The 26,099-nt window shown below is 32.4% G+C and overlaps 1 protein-coding gene across 1 annotated transcript in view; it reads right to left on the bottom strand.

The window, feature by feature from the left end:
• Positions 1-26,099, bottom strand: part of abcg2b (ATP-binding cassette, sub-family G (WHITE), member 2b) — a 32,567-nt gene that overhangs the window by 1,224 nt on the left and 5,244 nt on the right. Inside the window, exons 2-13 of the mRNA XM_061914059.1 lie at positions 24,202-24,319; positions 23,987-24,142; positions 23,763-23,920; positions 19,383-19,534; positions 19,228-19,320; positions 14,896-15,047; positions 11,393-11,544; positions 8,950-9,039; positions 3,742-3,866; positions 337-491; positions 188-277; positions 62-114 (exon numbers count right to left, since the gene is read on the bottom strand). Coding sequence (XP_061770043.1) covers positions 62-114; positions 188-277; positions 337-491; positions 3,742-3,866; positions 8,950-9,039; positions 11,393-11,544; positions 14,896-15,047; positions 19,228-19,320; positions 19,383-19,534; positions 23,763-23,920; positions 23,987-24,142; positions 24,202-24,319 — 1,494 coding nt within the window. The remainder of the gene's footprint in view (positions 1-61; positions 115-187; positions 278-336; positions 492-3,741; positions 3,867-8,949; positions 9,040-11,392; positions 11,545-14,895; positions 15,048-19,227; positions 19,321-19,382; positions 19,535-23,762; positions 23,921-23,986; positions 24,143-24,201; positions 24,320-26,099) is intronic.

Below are 26,099 nucleotides of genomic sequence, written 5' to 3'. Positions count from 1 at the left end.
CACGGGGGAGTCAGGGCTCGGGTGGCAGTCCCGTGGACTCACGGTTTTTGCGGATCCTCACGCGGTGGCGTTGAAGTAGAACATCTGTCCCGCCATCTCGTTGATGAAGGCGGCCTGACGGGAGAGGAGGAGAAAGAGGATGCGGACAGACCGGACTCTCTCAGTCCACCTGGGCCACGGGTCTTACGTTCAGTCCGTATCGGAAGATGCTGACCCACTTGAGCCAGGACAGCCAGCTGAGCATGGCGTTGAGGTTGACCAGGTAGCCGCCGAAGACCTGGAAAGCACGCCGCACGTCAACCACGGAGAGACCCCGGCGGCGTCTTCCGGCCTCACCATCATGAAGACGAAGGGCAGAGCTATGAGGATGTTGGCCATGGCGAAGGACGACACGCTGGCGGACACCAGGAAGGCCAGGCCCACCCCAGCCAGGCTGACCAGGGACATGGTCAGGGCGAAGCACAGGAAGGCCGCCAAGGCCGGCTTCAGGCCTGCAGGGGGAACACATGCCATCTTACGCCATCTGGTGGTGAAGCTGGTGAATCGCAGCTGTCGTGGTTTGGTTGCGCGTTTTATTGAGCTTTTATTATTTTACCTTTAACAGACGTTGCCGATACGTGCTGAAGTCTTAAGTACACTCCCAACAACTAAGTAGATTTTTACAATCAAAATAGCTTGCAGCTTGCTATAATAATTTTATTATGACGTTTTGTCCAGTACCGGGCCGCGGAATAATTTTTTACAAATTTTTAAAAAAATTTCAAAAAATTTTATTTTTTATTTTTTATCAAATCAACATAAAAAACACAAGATACACTTACAATTAGTGCACCAACCCAAAATAACTCCCTTTTTCATGACAAAAAAAATAAATAAATAATAATAATAATAATAATCCGCCCCATTTACTGTAATAAACTGTTAAAACACCTGAAAATTTTACTGTAAAAATAGTTCATTGCTAGAATTTTACTGTAAAAATAACAGTGGTTGCGTTTTGTTGATTTACAGTAATGTACTGTGAAAAAAATCTGAAGATTTTACTGTAAAAATAACAGTGGTAACTATTTTTTGTTCCCCTGTAAAAACAGTAGTAGATTTTACAGTAAAAAAAAACTTGCAGCTCAGTTATCAGAATTAATCGCCAACATTTTACAGTAAAATTAGCAATGGTAGCGGTTTTTTCTATTAACAGTAATGCATTATAAAAACATATGTAGATTTTACGGTTTTAAAAAAAAGTTAATCGCTATAATTTTACTGTAAATAAGATTTTACGGTAAAAAAAAGAGCTAATTGCTTGAATTTTACTGTACTTAAAAATAAAATAAAAACAGCAGTTTATCGCAAAAAATGTTACAGTAGCGTTTTTTGCCATTTACAGTAGTGCACTGGAAACACAACCATAGATTTTACTGTAAAAAAAAAAAAAAAAAAGAAAAGTTAATTGCTATAATTTTACTGTAAATTAGATTTTACGGTAAAAAAAAGAGCTAATCGCTTGAATATCATTGTAATTACCGGTGAAATAAAAACAGCAGGTTATCACAAAAACAGTAAAAATGGCACAGGTAGCGTTTTTTGCCAATTACAGTAGTCCACTGTAAAAACATCCCTAAATTTTACGGTTAAATAAAACAGTAGTTTTACAGTAAAATTAGCAATGGTAGCGTTTTTTTCCATTAACAGTAATGCATTATGAAAAAATCTGTAGATTTTACGATTAAAAAAAAGCAGTTCATCGCTAGAATTTGTATTTTAAAATAACAGTGGCCGCGGGTTTTCCATTTACAGTAAAACACTGTAAAAACATCCGTAGATTTTATGGTAAAAAACTGGCAGCTCAGTTAGCAGAATTTTATTATAGCGTTTTGTCCATTTACTGTAATGCACTGTAAAAATATCCGTAGATTTTACCGTTAAAAAAAAGTTGATCGCTATAATGTTACTGTAAATTAGATTTTACGGTAAAAAAAAAAGCGCTAATCGCTTGAATATCATTGTAATTACCGGTGAAATAAAAACAGCAGGTTATCACAAAAAAAAATTACAGTAAAAATAACACAGGTAGCGTTTTTTGCCATTTACAGTAGTGCACTGTAAAAACATCCCTAAATTTTACAGTTAAAAAAAACAGTAGTTTTACAGTAAAATTAGCAATGGTAGCGTTTTTTTCCATTAACAGTAATGCATTAAAAAAAAAATGTAGATTTTACGGTTAAAAAAAGCAGTTCATTGCTAGAATTTGTATTTCAAAATAACAGTGGCAGCGGGTTTTCCATTTACAGTAAAACACTGTAAAAACATCCGTAGATTTTATGGTAAAAAACTGTCAGCTCAGTTATCTGGATTTTATTATAGCGTTTTGTCCATTTACAGTAATGCACTGTAAAAATATGCGTGGATTTTACCGTTAAAAAATGTTAATTGCTATAATTTTACTGTAAATTAGATTTTATGGTAAAAAAAAACAAATTTCTTGAATTTTACTGTACTTAAAAATAAAATAAAAACAGCAGTTCATCACAAAAAAATGTTACAATAAAAATAGCACAGGTAGCGCTTTTTGCCATTTACAGTAGTGCACTGTAAAAACATCCCTAAATTTTACGGTTAAAAAAAAACAGTAGTTTTACAGTAAAATTAGCAATGGTAGCGTTTTTTCTATTAACAGTAATGCATTATAAAAACATATGAAGATTTTACGGTTAAAAAAAAGCAGTTCATCACTAGAATTTGTATTTAAAAATAACAGTGGCAGCGGGTTTTCCATTTACAGCAATACACCGTAAAAATATTAATAGATTTTACGGTACAAAACTCAGTTATCATAATTTTATTGTAGCGTGTTTTTCCATTTACAGTAATGCAATGGAAACACAACCGTAGATTTTACTGTTAAAAAAAGTTAATTGCTATAATTTTACTGTAAATTAGATTTTACGGTAAAAAAAGAGCTAATCGCTTGAATTTTACTGTACTTAAAAATAGAATAAAAACAGCAGTTTATCGCAAAAACTGTTACAATAAAAATAGCAAAGGTAGCGTTTTTTGCCATTTACAGTAGTGCACTGTAAAAACGTCCGTAAATTTTAAGGTTAAAAAAAAAGTAGTTTTACAGTAAAATTAGCAATGGTAGCGTTTTTTCCTTTAACAATAATGCATTATAAAAAATCTGTAGATTTTACGGTTTAAAAAAAGCAGTTTATCGCTATAATTTTTATTTAAAAATAACAGTGGCCGCGGGTTTTCCATTTACAGTAAAACACTGTAAAAACATCTGTAGATTTTATGGTAAAAAACTGGCAGCTCAGTTAGCAGAATATTATTATAGCGTTTTTTCCATTTGTAAAAATGTCCGAGCACTTGCTGGTAAAAAAAAAAAAAAAAAGCAGTTAATCGCCAAAATTTTACAGTAAAATTAGCAATAGTAGCGTTTTTTTTTTTCATTTACAGTAATCAATGTGTAAAAACATCCACAGATTTTACGGTAAAAAAATAAGTTAATTGCTAGAATTTTACCGTCAAAATAGCAGAAGCTTTTTTGCAATAGAAAATTCATATTTGATCACACATTTAGGTGTTTTTTTTAATCATGGTGGTCATATCTCACCGAGTTCTTTGTCGCGATCTAATTGGTTGACGCCCGGGAAAATTATTTGTCGCGATCTAATTGGTTGACGCCCGGCAGGTGGTGTGTTTGCCAGCATGAGTGAATGATGAGTGTGTGAGCTCAAATACCCATCATGTAGTAGGCGATGGCCGAAAACAAAAAGATGGGAATGATGCGGTTGGGGATGAGGTCAGCAAAAACCTTGGACAGGAAGTAGACGGACGTGCGGTAGTAGCCGCCCGAGTTTTCATGGCTGGGGAAAGAAACAAAAAGAACACAAAGGAAGTTGAACAGCTAACAGTGGAATTCTCCTCAGGAGTTTTGGAGCAACCTCAGGGTTTAAAAAAATATATTCTCGAATGAATCCCGATTCTTAATCAATTAATAAAATATTCTAAAATCCAATTTTTTTAAATCAATTACTTATTTTTTAATCTGTTTTAATCTAATTAATAGTGATTCTTAATATATATTTAAAAAACAAATATACATGTATATTTTTTTTAAATATATTTTAATTATTTATATATTTTTTTTTATTCTGTCCTGTCCAGGACAGAATAATTGTCCCAACAGTGGAATTGTCCACTGGAGTTTGGAGCTATATGAGGCGTCTCCAAAAAAAAAAAAAAAAAAAAAAAAAAAAGATTCTCAAATGAATTGCGAATCTTATTTGTATTGATTCTTCAAAAAAAAAAATAAAAAAAAAAAAAAAGTACTTTAAAAAAACATGTTTTAAAGATTTTTTTTCAAAGTCTCAGGCAACTCATATTGTAGATGCCGATGATCATATCTGCTGTACAGATTTACTTTAGAAAAGGGAAGTGTTCGATACTTCTCATGTTGCCTTATTTTTATTTAACTTTATTAAATATTTGGGTAGAATTTTATTAGAAACAACCCAAAGGAAGTTAAGCAGCTAACAGTGGAATTCTCCTCTGGAGTTTGGAGCTAGAGGAGGGGTGTCAAAAAAAAAAAAAAATTAAAAAATGAATCGCGAATCTTATTCGTAGAGATTCTTCAAATATAAAAAACGTAAAAAAAAAAAATCTACCTTGAAAAAATGTATATTTTTAAGATATTTTTTATTATTTTCTTAATCTGTCCTGTACAGGCTCTCAGGCAAGTCATATTGTTGATGTAAATGATCATATCTGCTGTACATATTTACTTTAGAAAAGGGAAGTGTTCGATACTTCTCCTGTTGCCTTATTTTTATTTAACTTTATTAAATATTTGGGTAGAATTGTATTAGAAACAACCCAAAGGAAGTTAAGCAGCTAACAGTGGAATTCTCCACTGGAGTTTGGAGCAAGAGGAGGGGTGTCCAAAAAAAATTAAAAAAATAAAAATTCACAAATGAATCGCAAATCTTATTTGTAGCGATTCTTCAAATATAAAAAAAGTAAAAAATAAAAAATCTACTTTAAAAGAAATATATTTTTGAGATATTTTTTATTATTTTCTTAATCTCTCCTGTCCAGGCTCTCAGGCAAGTCATATTGTTGATGTAAATGATCATATCCGCTGTACAGATTTACTTTAGAAAAGGAAAGTGTTAGATACTTCTCCTGTTGCCTTATTTTTATTTAACTTTATTAAATATTTGGGTAGAATTTTATTAGAAACAACCCAAAGGAAGTTAAGCAGCTAACAGTGGAATTCTCCACTGGAGTTTGGAGCAAGAGGAGGGGTGTCCAAAAAAAATTTAAAAAATAAAAATTCACAAATGAATCGCAAATCTTATTTGTAGCGATTCTTCAAATATAAAAAAAGTAAAAAATAAAAAATCTACTTTAAAAGAAATATATTTTTGAGATATTTTTTATTATTTTCTTAATCTCTCCTGTCCAGGCTCTCAGGCAAGTCATATTGTTGATGTAAATGATCATATCTGCTGTACAGATTTACTTTAGAAAAGGGAAGTGTTCGATACTTCTCCTGTTGCCTTATTTTTATTTAACTTTATTAAATATTTGGGTAGAATTTTATTAGAAACAACCCAAAGGAAGTTAAGCAGCTAACAGTGGAATTCTCCTCTGGAGTTTGGAGCAAGAGGAGGGGTGTCCAAAAAAAATTAAAAAAATAAAAATTCACAAATGAATCGCAAATCTTATTTGTAGCGATTCTTCAAATATAAAAAAAGTAAAAAATAAAAAATCTACTTTAAAAGAAATATATTTTTGAGATATTTTTTATTATTTTCTTAATCTCTCCTGTCCAGGCTCTCAGGCAAGTCATATTGTTGATGTAAATGATCATATCTGCTGTACAGATTTACTTTAGAAAAGGGAAATGTTCGATACTTCTCCTGTTGCCTTATTTTTATTTAACTTTATTAAATATTTGGGTAGAATTTTATTAGAATCAACCCAAAGGAAGTTAGGCAGCTAACAGTGGAATTATCCACTGGAGTTTGGAGCAAGAGGAGGGGTGTCCAAAAAAAAAATTAAAAAAAAAAAAAATTCACAAATGAATCGCAAATCTTATTTGTAGCGATTCTTCAAATATAAAAAAAGTAAAAACATATATATGTATACCTTAAAAAAATATATAGTTTTAAGATATTTTTTATTATTTTCTTAATCTGTCCTGTCCAGGGTCTCAAGCAACTCATATTGTTGATGCAGATGATCATATCTGCTGTACAGATTTACTTTAGAAAAGGGAAGTGTTGGATACATTTCCTGTTGCCTTATTTTTATTTGACTTTATTAAATGTTTGGGTAGAATTTTATGAAAGACAACACATAGGAAGTTGAGCGGCTAACAGTAGAATTCTCCACTGGAGTTTGGAGCAAGAGGAGGGGTGTCAAAAAAAAAAAAGAAACAGAAAAATTCACAAATGAATCGCAAATCTTATTCGTAGCGATTCTTCAAATATAAAAAAAAGGAAAAAATAAAAAATCTACCTTAAAAAAATATATATTTTTAAGATATTTTTTATTATTTTCTTAATCTGTCCTGTCCAGGCTCTCAGGCAAGTCATATTGTTGATGTAAATGATCATATCTGCTGTACAGATTTACTTTAAAAAAGGGAAGCGTTCGATACTTCTCCTGTTGCCTTATTTTTATTTAACTTTATTGAATATTTGGGTGGAATTTTATTAGAAACAACCCAAAGGAAGTTAAGCAGCTAACAGTGGAATTCTCCTCTGGAGTTTGGAGCAAGAGGAGGGGTGTCAAAAAAAAAAAAAAAGAAAAATTCACAAATGAATCGCAAATCTTATTCGTAGTGATTTTTCAAATATAAAAAAAGTAAAAAATAAAAAATCTACTTTAAAAAAATATATATTTTTAAGATATTTTTTATTATTTTCCTAATCTGTCCTGTCCAGGCTCTCAGGCAACTCATATTGTTGATGTAAATTATCATATCTGCTGTACAGATTTACTTTAGTAAAGGGAAGTGTTCGATACTTCTCCTATTGCCTTATTTTTATTTAACTTTATTAAATATTTGGGGAGAATTTTATTAGAAACAATCCAAAGGAATTCTCCACTGGAGTTTGGAGCAAGAGGAGGGGTGTCAAAAAAAAAAAAAAAAAGATTCTGAAATGAATCCCTCATTTATTTGTAGCGATTCTTCAAATATATGTACAAAAAAAAAATCAAAAATCTACTCAAAAAAAACATTTTTAAGATATATATATTATATATATATTTTAATCTGTTCTGGTCAGGAATTATCCACTGGAGTTTGGAGCGAGACTAGGGGTGTCAAAAAATATATATGTAAAAAAAAAAATAAAATAAATAAAAAATATATATATATATATATATATATATATATATATATATATATATATTATCAAATGAATCGTGAATCTTATTTAAAATCTACTTTAAAAACATTTATTTTTAAGATATATATATATATATATATATATATATATATATATATATCCATCCATCCATCCGTCCATCCATCCATCCATCCATCCATCTTCTTCCGCTTATCCGAGGTCGGGTCGCGGGGGCAGCAGCCTAAGCAGGGAAGCCCAGACTTTCCTCTCCCCAGCCACTTCGTCTAGCTCTTCCCGGGGGATCCCGAGGCGTTCCCAGGCCAGTCGGGAGACATAGTCTTCCCAACGTGTCCTGGGTCTTCCCCGTGGCCTCCTACCGGTTGGACGTGCCCTAAACACCTCCCTCGGGAGGCGTTCGGGTGGCATCCTGACCAGATGCCCGAACCACCTCATCTGGCTCCTCTCGATGTGGAGGAGCAGCGGCTTTACTTTGAGTTCCTCCCGGATGGCAGAGCTTCTCACCCTATCTCTAAGGGAGAGCCCCGCCACACGGCGGAGGAAACTCATTTCGGCCGCTTGTACCCGTGATCTTATCCTTTCGGTCATGACCCAAAGCTCATGACCATAGGTGAGGATGGGAACGTAGATCGACCGGTAAATTGAGAGCTTTGCCTTCCGGCTCAGCTCCTTCTTCACCACAACAGATCGGTACAACGTCCGCATTACTGAAGACGCCGCACCGATCCGCCTGTCGATCTCACGATCCACTCTTCCCTCACTCGTGAACAAGACTCCTAGGTACTTGAACTCCTCCACTTGGGGCAGGGTCTCCTCCCCAACCCGGAGATGGCACTCCACCCTTTTCCGGGAGAGAACCATGGACTCGGATTTGGAGGTGCTGATTCTCATTCCGGCCGCTTCACACTCGGCTGCGAACCGGTCCAGTGAGAGCTGAAGATCCCGGCCAGATGAAGCCATCAGGACCACATCATCTGCAAAAAGCAGACACCTAATCCCGCGGCCACCAAACCGGAACCCCTCAATGCCTTGACTGCGCCTAGAAATTCTGTCCATAAAAGTTATGAACAGAATCGGTGACAAAGGGCATCCTTTATATATATGTATATATATATATATATATATATATATATATATATATATATATATATATATATATATATTTTTTTTCAATCTGTCCTGTCTAGGCAAACAGACAAATCATACTGTAGATGTAGATGATCATATCATCATATCTGCTGTACATATTTATACTTTAGAAAAGAGAAGTGTTGGATACTTCTCCTGTTGCCTTATCTTTATTTGACTTTATTCAATGTTTGGGTAGAATTTTATTAAAAACAACCCTAAGGAAGTTGAGCAGCGAACAGTGGAAAAATTGAAAGAAAATAAATTGATCCGAGCTGTTTATTTATCGAGGAATGTAGTTCATCATAGAAGTGACACCCATTGTTATCAAAAAAGTATTCATTTTGAATTGAGAATCGTTTCGATTCAAAAATCGGTTCTGGATGGAATTATTACCCCCGAGAATGCAATGAAAAGATCCCCAGGTCTAAGCGACACTCACATGAAGATGGCTCTCTCGTTGATAAAGAGCTCGACGGCTGAGAGGTTGCCAAACACCATGTTGATGATGAGGAAGAAGAAGGCTCCGCTCCTGCAGGCGGACATTGTCAGAAGGTCGCCATCTTTTTTTTTTAGATTTGACATAAAGGCCATGAACTAACATTTTGGGGTTACTTGGCAGAACGTGTCTACCATGTTCTATTATGATGACTGGAATTATTTCCGTAAAATACATTTGTTTTCTTAATTTACTCCAGTACTTTATCGGTGTTAAATTATAATTTGTCTTAAAAATATACTTTCATACACTTTTCACTTTTTTCTATTGGTATTATGACTTAAGTCATAATACCAGTTAAAATGCAAACTTCATTTAATTCATGTATTTATTCTAAAGACTGGATTGTTTTCTAAACAAGAATAAAAAAAACAATACATTAATAAATAAATGTGTATATATGAAAAATATTATATATAAATATTATAATAAACATATGTTTTTAATATATATTTATTTTAAATAACATGTTTTTAAATTATTGAATTAAATTAAAATTATAACTAAATTATTCAAAACAGATATTTAATGCATGTAAATTGTGTCAAAATTAAACGATTCTATATTTTTAAAATGGGTTTTATTCATATAACAAAATAGCTAATACATTTTAAATCAGAATATATATATATATATATATATATATATATATATATGCATATGCATGTATTTATACAATTTAAACTATGAATAAATTCTGAAACTACATACATTTAAAAAAAAAATCTAAATGATAAACAAGCTAGACTGTACATAATTATGTGATAATATTTCTATAATAAATAAATGATTTAATTGAACAAAAAAGATGTATTAACTTACTTACAGTATACAATTTGTGATGTATACATTTAAAATATAAAATACAATTATATGTGTAAAAAATATATATATATATATCCATCCATCCATCCATTTTCTACCGCTTATTCCCTTTTGGGGTCGCGGGGGGCGCTGGCGCCTATCTCAGCTACAATCGGGCGGAAGGCGGGGTACACCCTGGACAAGTCGCCACCTCATCGCAGTATATATATATATATATATATATATATATATATATATATATATATATATATATATATATATATATATATATATATATATACATATATATAATTTGTATTATTATTAAAGTAATTAATTGCAAATACATATATACCCAGTATATATTTATGTATTCATATATAAATAAATATTTTGATGTTTGTATTTGTGTATGGGTATAAATATTCATAAAATGAAAAGTATGTAAATACATTTATTAATTTACCAGTTAACAAAATAGGTAAAACATATAAAATAATTTACTTGTCTACCATGTTCTATTATTATGACTGGAATTATTTCCGTAAAATACATTTTTTTTTCTTAATTTACTACAGTATTTAATTTTTGTAAAATTATAATTAATATATATAATTAATATTAAAAATATACTTTCATACACTTATCACTTTTTTCTATTGGTATTATGACTTAAGTCAGGCAAACCCTTTCTCTCAATTAAAATGAAAACTTCATTTAATTCATGTATTTATTCTAAAGACTGGATTGTTTTCTAAACAAGAATAAAAAAAACAATACATTAATAAATACATGTGTATATATGAAAAATATTATATATAAATATTATAATAAACATATGTTTTTAATATATATTTATTTTAAATAACATGTTTTTAAATTATTGAATTAAATTAAAATTATAACTAAATTATTCAAAACAGATATTTAATGCATGTAAATTGTGTCAAAATTAAACGATTCTATATTTTTAAAATGGGTTTTATTCATATAACAAAATAGCTAATACATTTTAAATCAGAATATATATATGTATATATATATATATATATATATATATATATATATACTGTATTTATATCTATATGCATATGCATTTATTTATACAATTTAAACTATGAATAAATTCTCAAACTATATACATTTAAAAAAAATAAATCTAAATGATAAACAAGCTAGACTGTACATAATTATGTGATAACATTTCTATAATAAATAAATGATTTAATTGAACAAAAAAGATGTATTAACTTATTTACAGTATACAATTTGTGATGTATACATTTAAGATATAAAATACAATTATATGTATATATATATATATATATATTTAAATTAATTAATTAATAGCAAATACATATATACACAGTACATATTTATGTATGAATAAATATTTTGATGTTTATATTTGTATATGGGTATAAATATTCATAAAATGAAAAGTATATAAATACATTTATTAATTTATCAATTAACAAAATAGGTAAAACAAATGAAATAATTTACATAAAAAAATGTAAGTTCTAAAAAAAAATAAAAAAAATTGTGAAATTTAAGTTGTGCAGTGTTTTGATCTGTTTACCTGTTCTGTAAAGCTTCAGGCAGGGTTAATGGCATTTGGTAATAGATAAGGCCCACCAGGATGGCAAAGAAGACGTTGAGAGCCAACTGGGCGTAAGACGTCTGCGGATTCCTCAGCGTGTTGACGACCGTCCTGCCACACACCACGCGCAACTGCAGCGTGCACAAAGACAACATTTGTTGTGGTTCCGACAGCACTAATAAACAAGATTATTTGGAGGGAAGCCATGCACATTATTCATTTAAAGAGCTTGCACCTTATGCCGTTATCTCATTGTACATGTGCTGTGTTTTACGGACTATAGAGCGCACCAGGATATAAGCCACACCCACTAAGTTTCAGAAGAAAAAATATATTTTTTCCGTGTATTAGCTGCACTGGACTATAAATTGCAGATATATATACCTTGTGAAATTAGTTATTAACACGGAAATATTCTGTAAATAATAATTTACATACTTTACATACATACCTGTCTGTAACAGGGCAGTAAAACGGCTGATCAAACAAAACAGAAGTCAGCGCCATGGACCAGCTAACTGCGGAAGCTAGCCCTCCAATCAGCTAGTCAGACTCAATAACGTTTTGGCGAATTTACAAAAGTGACACAACACAAAAGGAATGCCATTGTAAGTTAATAACACTCACAAAGACACTCGTAAATGTGTTAGCGTACTAGCTAATGCTAACGGAGACAGTTTGAGTACATTCCGATAGCATGTACAAATATACGTGAAAAGATTTCTACAGACATCACAAGTGGGACGTTTTAGTGAGTAAGAATTGTTTTAGTTATATTGTAAAACTTAGAAATGTTACTTGCAATGACGAATGAAGAATCCCGACGAGTAGCAACGCTATGGGCGAGTGGAAGACGGAACGGCACTTGTACTTCCGGTTGAAGGCTCTAAGCCACAGGTGTCAAACTCATTTTATTTTGCCCCCGAAAGCCGGGAAATATTATGCATCAATAAAATACTGTAACTTTTCTTACTAAATCTATTCTTTCTTTCTATTGTGGGAGAAAAAAAATACATGAACTCCAAGTAATCACAAATTATGTTAAATTAAATAATATCTAAAAATGCAAAAATATTATCAAACATTAAATTTTATTTTTAAATAGAAACAAATACTAATAATAATGATTTCAAAGCATTTTATCAATCAAATTGTGCAATGTAAAAGTAGCAAAACATTTCATGGTAAAATTGTGAAATTTACCGTTTTTTTTACAGAATTTTTCTCTAAATGAAAAAAAAACATGCTTTTTTTTTTACTGTAATAAACTGTGGTGTTGTTTTGGCATTTACAGTAATACCCGGAAAAATCTACAGTTTTGCGGTATTACAACTACAAAAGAAAACTGGCAGCTCAGGTGCCAGAATTTTACTGTAAAATTGCATTTTTTAATTTTATTTACACACAAAAAAAAATGTCTTTCTATTTTGGGAGAAAAAAAATATATGAACTCCCTGCAATCGCAAATTATGCTAAATTAAATAATATCTAATAATACAAACATATATTATCAAACATTAAAATATTTTTTTAAATAGAAACAAATACTAATTATAATGATTTCAAAGCAAGTTATCCATCAAATTGTGCTATGTAAAAGTAGCAAAACATTTCATGGTTAAATTGTGAAATTTACCGTGGTTTTTACAGCATTTTTCTCTAAATGAAAAAAAAACGTGCTTTTTTTTTAATTGTAATAAACTGTGGTGTTGTTTTGGCATTTACAGTAATACACGGAAAAATCTACAGTTTTGCGGTATTACAACTACAAAAGAAAACTGGCAGCTTAGGTGCCAAAATTTTACAGTAAAATTGCATTTTTTTTTTACACTAAAAAAATCTATTCTTTCTTTCTATTTTGGGAGAAATAAAAAAGAACTCAATGTAATCGCAAATTATGTTGAATTAAATAATATCTAAAAATGCAAACATATATTATCAAACATAAAAGATATTTTTTAAATAGAAACAAATACTAATAATAATGATTTCAAAGCAAGTTATCCATCAAATTGTGCAATGTAAAAGTAGCAAAACATTTCATGGTAAAATTGTGAAATTTACCGGTTTTTTTACAGCATTTTTCTCTAAATGAAAAAAAAACTAGCTTTTTTTTTTACTGTAATAAACTGTAGTGTTGTTTTGGCATTTACAGTAATACACGGAAAAATCTACAGTTTTGCGGTATTACAAGTACAAAAGAAAACTGGCAGCTCAGGTGCCAAAATTTTACTGTAAAATTGCATTTTTTTTTAAAATTTACACTAAAAAAACAAATATACATTTTACGGTAAAATTCTGGCTGTATATATATATATATATATATATATATATATATATACAGCCAGAATTTTACCGTAAGTGTTTTAATGTATGTTTTTAATTGTTGCTTAGAATTACTGTGTGCCTTTTTTTTAAACTGTCAATATATTTACTTTTCAAACACATTTTGTTTGTTTTTTAATGGACGTTTGTATTTGTATTTTTTAAGTACTGTTTGTTTATTAAGTGACAATTACATTTTTAAAATTGATTTTTTAAATCAAAAATTATATTTTTAATTTAGATTTTTTTTTTTTTATAGATAGTTTTTATGTTCTAGTACATTTTTGGTAGCTTTTTATAAAATGGTAATTTTTTTTTAAATAACTGTTTTTTTGAGTGTTATTTGTATTTTTCTCCTCGAAATAAATGTTGTTCGTGTTTTTAATGTACGCTTGTAAAACAGTATTTTTTACATACTGTTTGTTTTTAATTGACAATTATATTTTTAAAGTTGATTTTTTGAATCAAAAATTATGCATTTACTTTAGATTTTTTTTACTGATAGTTTTTATTTTCTAATATTTTGTGCTAGTTTTTTTTAATTGACAAGATATATATATTTTCAATAACTTTGGTTTTGTGAGTGTCATTTGTATTTTTCTCCTCAAAATTAATTTTGTTAGTGTTTTTAATTGATGTTTGTATTTTTTATTTTATTTTTTTTAATTGCCAATTGTATTTTTATTCTTAGAATTACATTGTGCCTTTTTTTAATTGGCAATGTATGTATTTATTTTTCAAACACATTTTGTTTGTTTTTTTATGGACGTTTGTATTTGTATGTATATATATATATATGTATATATATATATATATATATATATATATATATATATATATATATATATATATATATATATATATATATATATGTATATATATATATGTATATATATATATATATATATATGTATATATATATATATATACATATATATATATATATATATACATACATACAGCCCGGCCAAATTGTTTTAACGCAATGCGTATCAAAAAGTTTGGGGACCCCTGGCGTAGGGAAAAAAGTAGCAGCTTATATTCCGGAATTTACGGCAACACACGCCAGTCTATCTGGACAACCCTCGATGTCGACATAAGCGGCCGTCGACATTGTTTTCCTCCGTTATTTCGGCGTAAAAGTGGCGCTGGCTGACCTGGTACAGGAAAGAAGTAGCATAACGAGCAGTCTTTTGGTGACCTATGATGCCATCAGCGATGTTGCGGTCCACAAGGTCCAGCTGGCCTAGCATGTCCTGGCACTGCTGGGATTGGTAATATTTGACTGCCAAGGCGTTCTTACAGCTAGCTGCAAAAAGAGAAAAAGCCCTAATAAGCAGATAATAAACACTATTATATTCGTTATACCAAGGGTCACCAACGAGGTGCCCGCGGGCACCAGGTAGCCCGTAAGGACCAGATGAGTCGCCCATTGGCCTGTTCTAAAAATAGCTCAAATAGCAGCACTTACCAGTGAGCTGCCTCAATTTTTTAAATTTGATTTATTTAGTAGCAAGCGGGTCTCGCTTTGCTCGACATTGTTAATTCTAAGAGAGACAAAACTCAAATAGAATTTGAAAATCCAAGAAAATATTTTAAAGACTTGGTCTTCACTTGTTTGAATAAATCATTTTTTATTTTTTTTTTACTTTGCTTCTTATAACTTTCAGAAAGACAATTTTTAGAGAAAAAATACAACCTTAAAAATGATTTTAGGATTTTTAAACACCTTTTTACCTTTTAAATTCCTTCCTCTTCTTTCCTGACAATTTAAATCAATGTTCAAGTAAACAACATTTTTTATCGTAAAGAATAATAAATATATTTTAATTTAATTCTTCATTTTAGCTTCTGTTTTTTCGACGAAGAATATTTGTCAAATATTTCTTCAAACTTTTTATGATTAAAATCCCCAAAAATTATTCTGGCAAATCTAGAAAATCTGTAGAATCAAATTTAATAATACACGGAAAAATCTACAGTTTTGCGGTATTACAACTACAAAAGAAAACTGGCAGCTTAGGTGCCAAAATTTTACAGTAAAATTGCATTTTTTTTTAACACTAAACAAATCTATTTCTATCTGCTTATTAGGGCTTTTTCTCTTTTTGCAGCTAGCTGTAAGAACGCCTTGGCAGTCAAATATTACCAATCCCAGCAGTGCCAGGACATGCTAGGCCAGCTGGACCTTGTGGACCGCAACATCGCTGATGGCATCATAGGTCACCAAAAGACTGCTCGTTATGCAAATCTAGAAAATCTGTAGAATCAAATTTAATTCTTATTTCAAAGTCTTTTGAATTTCTTTTAAAATTTTTGTTCTGGAAAATCTAGAAGAAATAATGATTCGTCTTTGTTAGAAATATAGCTTGGTCCAATTTGTTATATATTCTAACAAAATGCAGATTGGATTTTAACCTATTTAAAACATGTCATCAAAATTCTAAAATTAATCTTAATCAGGAAAAATTACTAATGATGTTACATTATTTTTTTTAATTTTCTCTTCATTTTTTTCGGTTGAATTTTGGATTTTAAAGAGTCGAAATAATGCCACCTACCACTTTGATACATTTGTCATCAAACATTTCGGAATGATCCTTTTTTAGGGCTTCAATCTTTAATGCAGGTGGGCACACTGAAAAAACACATTTTCTAAACCAGGGGTCACCAACGGGGTGCCCGCGGGCACCAGGTCGCCCGTAAGGACCAGATGAGTCGCCCGCTGGCCTGTTCTAAAAATAGCTCAAATAGCAGCACTTACCAGTGACCTGCCTCAATTTTTTAAATTTGATTTATTTAGTAGCAAGCTGGTCTCGCTTTGCTCGACATTTTTAATTCTAAGAGAGACAAAACTCAAATAAAATTTGAAAATCCAAGACAATATTTTAAAGACTTGGTCTTCACTTGTTTAAATAAATTAATTAGTTTTTTTACTTTGCTTCTTATAACTTTTAGAAAGACAATTTTAGAGATAAAATACAACCTTAAAAATGATTTTAGGATTTTCAAACACCTTTTTACCTTTTAAATTCCTTCCTCTTCTTTCCTGACAATTTAAATCAATGTTCAAGTAAATTTATTTTTTAATTGTAAAGAATAATAAATATATTTTGATTTAATTCTTTATTTTAGCTTCTGTTTTTTCGACGAATAATATTTGTGGAATATTTCTTCAAGCTTATTATGATTAAATAAAAAAAAAAATATTCTGGCAAATCTAGAAAATCTGTAGAATCAAATTTAAATCTTATTACAAAGTCTTTTGAGTTTCTTTTAAAATGTTTGTTCTGGAAAATGTAGCTTGGTCCAATTTGTTATATATTCTAACAAAGTGCAAGTTGGATTTTAACCTATTTAAAACATGTCATCAAAAATATATATTTATTGTGAGAAATCATTAAGACAGTGGTCCCCAACCACCGGGCCGTGGCCCGATAGGTACCGGGCCGCAGAAGAATTTTTTATTAAAAAAAAAAAATATATATATATAAAGATATATATAAATGATAAATGGGTTGTACTTGTATAGCGCTTTTCTACCTTCAAGGTACTCAAAGTGCTTTGACACTACTTCCACATTTACCCATTCACACACACATTCACACACTGATGGAGGGAGCTGCCATGCAAGGCGCCAACCAGCACCCATCAGGAGCAAGGGTGAAGTGTCTTGCTCAGGACACATCGGACGTGATGAGGTTGGTACTAGGTGGGGATTTGAACCAGGGACCCTCGGGTTGCGCACGGCCACTCTCCCACTGCGCCACGCCGTTTTAGGAGTCTTATTACGTGTTTTAGGAGTAATTTTCGTTTTACATGTCATTGTGCATCTGTTCAGAGTCATTTTATATGTTTTACAGTCATTTTTAATGTTTTAGAAGTTGGTTGTCGTGTTTTTAAATGTTTTACTAGTCATTTTAATGTTTTAACCTACTCAGTGGCCTAGTGGTTAGAGCAGGGGTTGGGAACCTTTTTGTCTGAGAGAGCCAAGAAGCCAAATATTTTAAAATGTATTTCCCTAAGAGCCATATAATATTTTTTTTAACACTGAACACAACTAAATGTGTGCATTTTTAAGTAAGACCAACATTTCCAGAGTATAATAGGTCTCTTATTCTTTGTAATAACATTGTTATTCTGAAGTTAACTGTGGGGGGGGGGGGGGGCGTGGCCTGCGGGCCTGCATCAAAGCGGGATGTTGCCAGGACCGGCCTCGAAATCAGCGACAGGTGCGTAGATTGCCCACCTGGGCCTTTTTATCCAAACATCTGTCGCTCTGTTATAAGCAGCAGCCAGGAGGAGGGACAGGGTTGGGGCTGGAGCCAGAGCGCGAGTGAGGACAGAGAGAAAAAGACAATTGCTGGAAAGCAACTGAGGGACTAATTGAAAAAAAAACAACATATATATATATATATCCATTTTCTACCGCTTATTCCCTTTTGGGGTCGCGGGGGGCGCTGGCGCCTATCTCAGCTACAATCGGGCGGAAGGCGGGGTACACCCTGGACAAGTCGCCACCTCATCGCAGGGCCAACACAGACAGACAGACAACATTCACACTCACATTCACACACTAGGACCAATTTATATATATATTTTTATTTTTTTATTTTTTATTAAATCAACATAAAAAACACAATATACACTTACAAATAGTGCACCAACCACAAAAAACTCCCTTTTTCATGACAAAGAAGAAAAAAAAAAAAAAGAAAAAAAAAGGACACCCCCCCCCCGGGCCGCGGGACAAATTATTAAGCGTTGACCGGTCCGCAGATACAAAAAGGGTTGGGGACCACTGCATTAAGATGATCAGTGTTTCCTCAAAGATAAATATCCATCCATCCATCCATTTTCTACCGCTTATTCCCTTTTTTTTTGGGGTCGCGGGGGGCGCTGGCGCCTATCTCAGCTACAATCGGGCGGAAGGCGACGTACACCCTGGACAAGTCGCCACCTCATCGCAGGGCCAACACAGATAGACAGACAACATTCACACTCACATTCACACACTAGGGCCAATTTAGTGTTGCCAATCAACCTATCCCCAGGTGCATGTCTTTGGAAGTGGGAGGAAGCCGGAGTACCCGGAGGGAACCCACGCAGTCACGGGGAGAACATGCAAACTCCACACAGAAAGATCCTCAGCCTGGAATTGAACCCAGGACTGCAGGACCTTCGTATTGTGAGGCAGACGCACCAACCCCTCTGCCACCGTGAAGCCCAAGATAAATATCATTAATTATTAATAATAACAGAGTTAAAGGTAAATTGAGCAAATTGGCTATTTCTGGCAATTTATTGAAGTGTGTATCAAACTGGTAGCCCTTGGCATTTATCAGTACCCAAGAAGTAGCTCTTGGTTTCAAAAAGGTTGGTGACCCCTGCTTTATACTTTCAATCAATCAATGTTTACTTATATAGCCCTAAATCACTAGTGTCTCAAAGGGCTGCAAAAACCACTACGATACTTTAAATTGCTTTACCCGAGTTGAGTTCTTCCAGAGAAGATTGAGCTTCTCCGTTTGTGACGTCCATGAAGAAATCGGCGGGGTTGTCCCGGGACTCGATCTGGAAGCCTGAAGCACAAGGCGGGGTTGATGGCGGAGCGCCAAAAGACGGCGAGGAAGGCGAGGTGTACCGAGGTCGGTGAAGTACTCCAGCGCCCGGTGGGCCGCCCCGGCGTAGACCACCTCCCCTTTGTGCATGAGGGTCAGGTGGTCGAAGCGCCTGAAGATGGAGAAGCGCGGCTGGTGGATGGAGAAGATGACGGTCTTGCCTCGCCTGGACAGTCTGGAAAGAACATTTACATTCGATCACAAACACAGAAAGGAACCACCATTTTTTTTTTACAGATTTTCTTTTTTTAAATTGACAATTGTATTTATTTTTCTTAATTAATTTGTTGTTGTTTTTAAGGGACTTTTGTATAGTATTCTTTAAATTGTCTCACGGCTGGCCTGGGAACACCTCGGGATCCCCCGGGAAGAGCTAGACGAAGTGGCTGGAGATAGGGAAGTCTGGGCTTCCCTGCTTAGGCTGCTGCCCCCGTGACCCGACCTCGGATAAGCGGAAGATGATGGATGGATGGATGGATTCTTTAAATAAATGCCCTCCCGGTAACAGTTCGAGATGCCACCTCAGTAGAAGCATTTAAGTCTCACCTTAAAACTCATTTGTATACTCTAGCCTTTAAATAGACTCCCTTTTTAGACCAGTTGATCTGCCGTTTCTTTTCTTTTTCTTCTATGTCCCACTCTCCCTTGTGGAGGGGGTCCGGTCCGATCCGGTGGCCATGTACTGCTTGCCTGTGTATCGGCTGGGGACATCTCTGCGATGCTGATCCGCCTCCGCTTGGGATGGTTTCCTGATGGCTCCGCTGTGAACGGGACTCTCGCTGCTGTGTTGGATCCGCTTTGGACTGGACTCTCGCGACTGTGTTGGATCCATTGTGGATTGAACTTTCACAGTATCATGTTAGACCCGCTCGACATCCATTGCTTTCCTCCTCTCCAAGGTTCTCATAGTCATCATTGTCACCGACGTCCCACTGGGTGTGAGTTTTCCTTGCCCTTATGTGGGCCTACCGAGGATGTCGTAGTGGTTTGTGCAGCCCTTTGAGACACTAGTGATTTAGGGCTATATAAGTAAACATTGATTGATTGATTGATTGATTTTTAATGGACATTTTTAATTTTAAAATGACTGGTTTTGTTTTGTTTAATTGACAGTGAGATTGTAATTTTTAAAACTATCTTGGTTTGGGATTTTTATAAAGCGAAATGTATGTTTTTATTCTTAAAATTAATTTTGGTTGTGTTATTAATTGACATTTGTATTTTTAATTTTCAAAATCAACACCAGCATCCCTGAGGGACAAGCGGTGGAAAAGGGATTGATGGATGGATATTTTATTCTTCTTTTTAAAGCCAATTGTATTTTTATTCTTAAAATTACTTCGTGGCTTTTTTAAGTGTCAATTAATGTCTGTTTTTCTAATGGAGGATTGTCTTTGTATTTATTTAATACTGTTTGTTTTTTATTTTAAATCAAAAATTATGTTTTTACTTTTGATTTTTTTATCAATAGTTTTTAATTTTCCAATACATTTTGATAGTTTTTTAAAAAAATGACAATGAATTTTTTTAATAACTGGTTTTGTCAGTGTCATTTGTATTTTTCTCCTCAAAATTATTATGTTAGTGTTTTTAATTGACGTTTGTATTTTTAAATTATTTTTTTAAATTGCCAATTGTATTTTTAGTCTTAGAATTACTTTGTGTCTTTTTTTAATTGGCAATGTATTTATTTATTTTTCAAACATATTTTGTTTGTTTTTTTAATGGACGTTTGTATTTGTATTTTTAAAATACTGTTTGTTTTTTAATTGACAATTACATTTAAAAAAAAAAAATTAATCAAAAATTATACTTTTACATTTGATTTTTTTTATCAATAGTTTTTATTTTCTAATACATGTTTTATTTTTTTTAATTGACTATATATATACACATATATATACATATATATATACATATATATGTGTGTGTGTATATATATATATATATATATATATATATATATATATATATATATATACATATATATATATATATATATATATATATATATATATATATATATATATATACATATATATATATATATATATATATATATATATATATATATATATATATATATATATCCATCCATCCATCCATCCATCATCTTCCGCTTATCCGAGGTCGGGTCGCGGGGGCAACAGCCTAAGCAGGGAAACCCAGACTTCCCTCTCCCCAGCCACTTCGTCTAGCTCTTCCCGGGGGATCCCGAGGCGTTCCCAGGCCAGCCGGGAGACATAGTCTTCCCAACGTGTCCTGGGTCTTCCCCGTGGCCTCCTACCGGTTGGACGTGCCCTAAACACCTCCCTAGGGAGGCGTTCGGGTGGCATCCTGACCAGATGCCCGAACCACCTCATCTGGCTCCTCTCGATGTGAAGGAGCAGCGGCTTTACTTTGAGTCCCTCCCGGATGGCAGAGCTTCTCACCCTATCTCTAAGGGAGAGCCCCGCCACACGGCGGAGGAAACTCATTTCGGCCGCTTGTACCCGTGATCTTATCCTTTCGGTCATGACCCAAAGCTCATGACCATAGGTGAGGATGGGAACGTAGATCGACCGGTAAATTGAGATATATATATATATATATATTAAATAACTTTGTTTTTGTGAGTGTCATTTGTATTTTTCGCCTCCAAATCAATTTTGTTAGTGTTTTTAATTGATGTTTGTATTACACAATTACACTTTTTTAAATCCCAAAATATATTTTTACTTTGAATTTGTATTTTTATTCTCAAAATATATTTTGGTAGTGTTTTTAATTCACATTTGTATTTTTAATTTTAACAATTAATTTAGCGTTTTTTTAAATTGCCAATTGTATTTTTATTCTTAGAATTACTTTGTGTGTTTTTTTAATTGGCAATGTATTTATTTATTTTTCAAGCACATTTTTTTTTTTTTTAATGGACGTTTGTATTTGTATTTTTTAAATACTGTTTGTTTTTTAATTGACAATTACATTTAAAAAAAAAATTAAATCAAAAATTATACTTTTACTTTTGATTTTTTTTATCAATAGTTTTTATTTTCTAATACATTTTTTTAATTGACTATATATATATATATATATATATATATATACACACATATGTATATATATATACATATATGTATATATACATATATATGTGTTTGTATATATATATATATATATACATATATATATATATATATATATATATAGTCAATTAAAAATTATATATCCATCCATTTCCTACCGCTTATTCCCTTTTGGGGTCGCGGGGGTCGCTGGCGCCTATCTCAGCTACAATCGGGTATTAAAGTTATTTAATACATATATATATATATATATATATATATATATATATATATATATATATATATATATATATATATATGTATATATGTATTAAATAACTTTGTTTTTGTGACTGTCATTTGTATTGTTCGCCTCAAAATCAATTTTGTTAGTGTTTTTAATTGACGTTTGTATTTGAATTTTTTAAACACTGTTTCTTTTTTAATTGACAGTTACACTTTAAAATTTTATTTTTTTTAAATCCAAAAATATATTTTTACTTTGAATTTGTATTTTTATTCTCAAAATCTATTTTGGTAGTGTTTTTAATTCACATTTGTATTTTTAATTTTAACAATTAATTTAGCGTTTTTTTTAAATTGCCAATTGTATTTTTATTCTTAGAATTACTTTGGGCCTTTTTTAACTGTCAATGTATTTATTTTTTTTTCAAACACCTTTTCTCTGTTTTCTTAATGAAATTTTGATTTGATTTTTTAATAATGTTTGTTTTTTTAATTGACAATTATGTTTTTTTAAATTTATTTTTTTAATCAAAAATTAAGTTTTTACTTTGGATTTTTTAAAGAAATTGTTTGTAATTTCTAATACATTTTGTTAGTTTTTTAAATTTAGTATATATATGTATTTTTATATATATATATATGTGTGTATATATATATATATATGTATGTATATAAAAAAAAAATATATATGTGTATATATATATTAAAAAAAAAAATTATATATATATATATATACATACATATATATATATATATATGTGTGTATATATGTGTATATATATATATATATATATATATATATATATATATATATATATATATATATATATACATATATATATATATATATATATATATATATATATATATATATATCCATCCATCCATTTTCTACCGCTTATTCCCTTTTGGGGTCGCTGGCGCCTATCTCAGCTACAATCGGGCGGAAGGCGGGGTACACCCTGGACAAGTCGCCACCTCATTGCAGGGCATATTTATATATATATGTATGTATTTATTTTTTTTGACAATTTCTTAGCTCCTCTTTCCTTATTATCGAGTGACCTGGATCAATGTCCGCATGCGTCGTGCACAATATGTCCTCCCTACTTGTGCAGCAGGCCGATGATGCAGTTGGCCGTGTTGGAGTCCAGCCCGGTGGTGGGTTCATCCAGGAAGAGCAGAGAAGGAGAGGTGATGAGCTCCATCCCGATGCTGCAGCGCTTCCTCTCGCCGCCTGACACCCCGCGTAGAAACTCCGTCCCTATCTGCGCACGCCAACAAAACCATGACTTCATCATCCGCCGCGTCCGGAGCGTTCTGCTTGGACGCACCTTGCTGTCTGCGCAGTCAGCCAGTCCCAGGTCCTCGATGATAGTCGTGACCCTGCTGCGCTTGTCCGCGGCGGAATGGCGTCCAGGGTCCAGACGCAGGTTGGCGCTGAAGAGAAGGTTCTCCCGAATTGTCAGCGTTCCCATCAGGATGTCGTCCTGGGAACAAAAACCCCATATAAAAAAACAAAAAACTTTATGTGAGCGTGTTTGCACACCTGGACCACGTAAGCAGAACTAAGCCTCAGGTCAGAGGTCACGGGCCTGCCATCCACCAGGACTCTTCCTTGGCGAAGTCCAGCGGGGTCTTTTCTGCCCGCGATGACATCCAGAAGCCTGGTGAGGAAAAAAAGGAATACTTAACTACTTTCAAATGTTTGACACATTTGTCATCAAATATTTCAGAATGATCCTTTTTTCAGGGCTTCAAACTTTGATGCAGGTGGGCACACTGAAAAAACAACATTTTCTAAACCAGGGGTCACCAACACGGTGCCCGTGGGCACCAGGTCGCCCGTAAGGACCAGATGAGTCGCAAGCTGGCCTGTTCTAAAAATAGCTCAAATAGCAGCACTTACCAGTGAGCTGCCTCTATTTTTTTAAATTGTATTTATTTACTAGCAAGCTGGTCTCGATTTGCTCGACATTTTTAATTCTAAGAAAGACAAAACTCTAATAGAATTTAAAAATCCAAGAAAATATTTTAAAGATTTGGTCTTCACTTGTTTAAATAAATTCTTTTTTTTTTTTTTAACTTTGCTTCTTATAACTTTCAGAAAGACAATTTTAGAGAAAAAATACAACCTTAAAAATGATTTTAGGATTTTTAAACACATATACCTTTTTACCTTTTAAATGTTTTCCTCTTCTTTCCTGACAATTTAAATCAATGTTCAAGTATTTATGTATTTTTTCATTGTAAGGAATAATAAATACATTTTAATTTAATTCTTCATTTAAGCTTCTGTTTTTTCGACGAAGAATATTTGTGAAATATTTCTTCAAACTTTTTATGATTAAAATTCCCCAAAATTATTCTGGCAAATCTAGAAAATCTGTAGAATCAAATTTGAATCTTATTTCAAAGTCTTTTGAATTTCTTTTAAAATTTTTGTTCTGGAAAATCTAGAAGAAATAATGATTTGTCTTTGTTAGAAATATAGCTTGGTCCAATTTGTTATGTATTATACAGATTGGATTTTAACCTATGTCATCAAAATTCTAAAATTAATCTTAATCAGGAAAAATTACTAATGATGTTCCATAAATTATTTTGTAAATTTTCTCTTCATTTTTTTCGGTTGAATTTTGAATCTTAAAGAGTCGAAATTGAAGATAAACTATGTTTCAAAATGTAATTTTCATTTTTTTCCTGTTTTCTCCTCTTTTAAACCGTTCAATTAAGTGTTTTTTTCATCATTTATTCTCTACAAAAAAACTTCCGTAAAAGGAAAAAAAATGTATGACGGAATGACAGACAGAAATACCCATTTTTTAAAATATATATATACATTTATTTATTAAAGGTAAATTGAGCAAATTGGCTATTTCTGGCAATTTATTTAAGTGTGTATCAAACTGGTAGCCCTTGGCATTAATCAGTACCCAAGAAGTAGCTTTTGGTTTCAAAAAGGTTGTTGACCCCTGTTCTAAACCATTGTTAAATGAATTTAACAATGGTTTAGATGGATGGATGGATGGATGGATGGATGGATATCCGATCATTACCTTATAAAATTCGAAGTTCAGACGCGTGTTCGTCAAACTAATAATAATAATAACTGCTATAGCAGCCGCAACATTAATGCTGCCACAACGACGACTCTTGCTGACCTACTGCCCTCGGTAATGGCACCATTCCCAAAGTATGTGGGCTCTATTGATAACCTCACTAACAACTTTAACGACGCCCTGCGCGAAACCATTGATAGTATAGCACCGCTAAAGTTAAAAAAGGCTCCAAAAAGGCGTACGCCATGGTTTACTGAAGAAACTAGAGCTCAGAAATTATTATGTAGAAAGCTGGAACGCAAATGGCGCACGACTAAACTTGAGGTGCACCATCAAGCATGGAGTGATGGTTTAATAACTTATAAACGCATGCTTACCTTAGCTA

Source organism: Nerophis ophidion, linkage group LG01 (genome assembly GCF_033978795.1).
Source record: "Nerophis ophidion isolate RoL-2023_Sa linkage group LG01, RoL_Noph_v1.0, whole genome shotgun sequence".
Taxonomy (NCBI): Eukaryota; Metazoa; Chordata; class Actinopteri; order Syngnathiformes; family Syngnathidae; genus Nerophis; species Nerophis ophidion.
The sequence above is the reverse complement of the archived record's forward strand: the minus strand, read 5'-3'. Positions and strand labels throughout refer to the sequence as shown.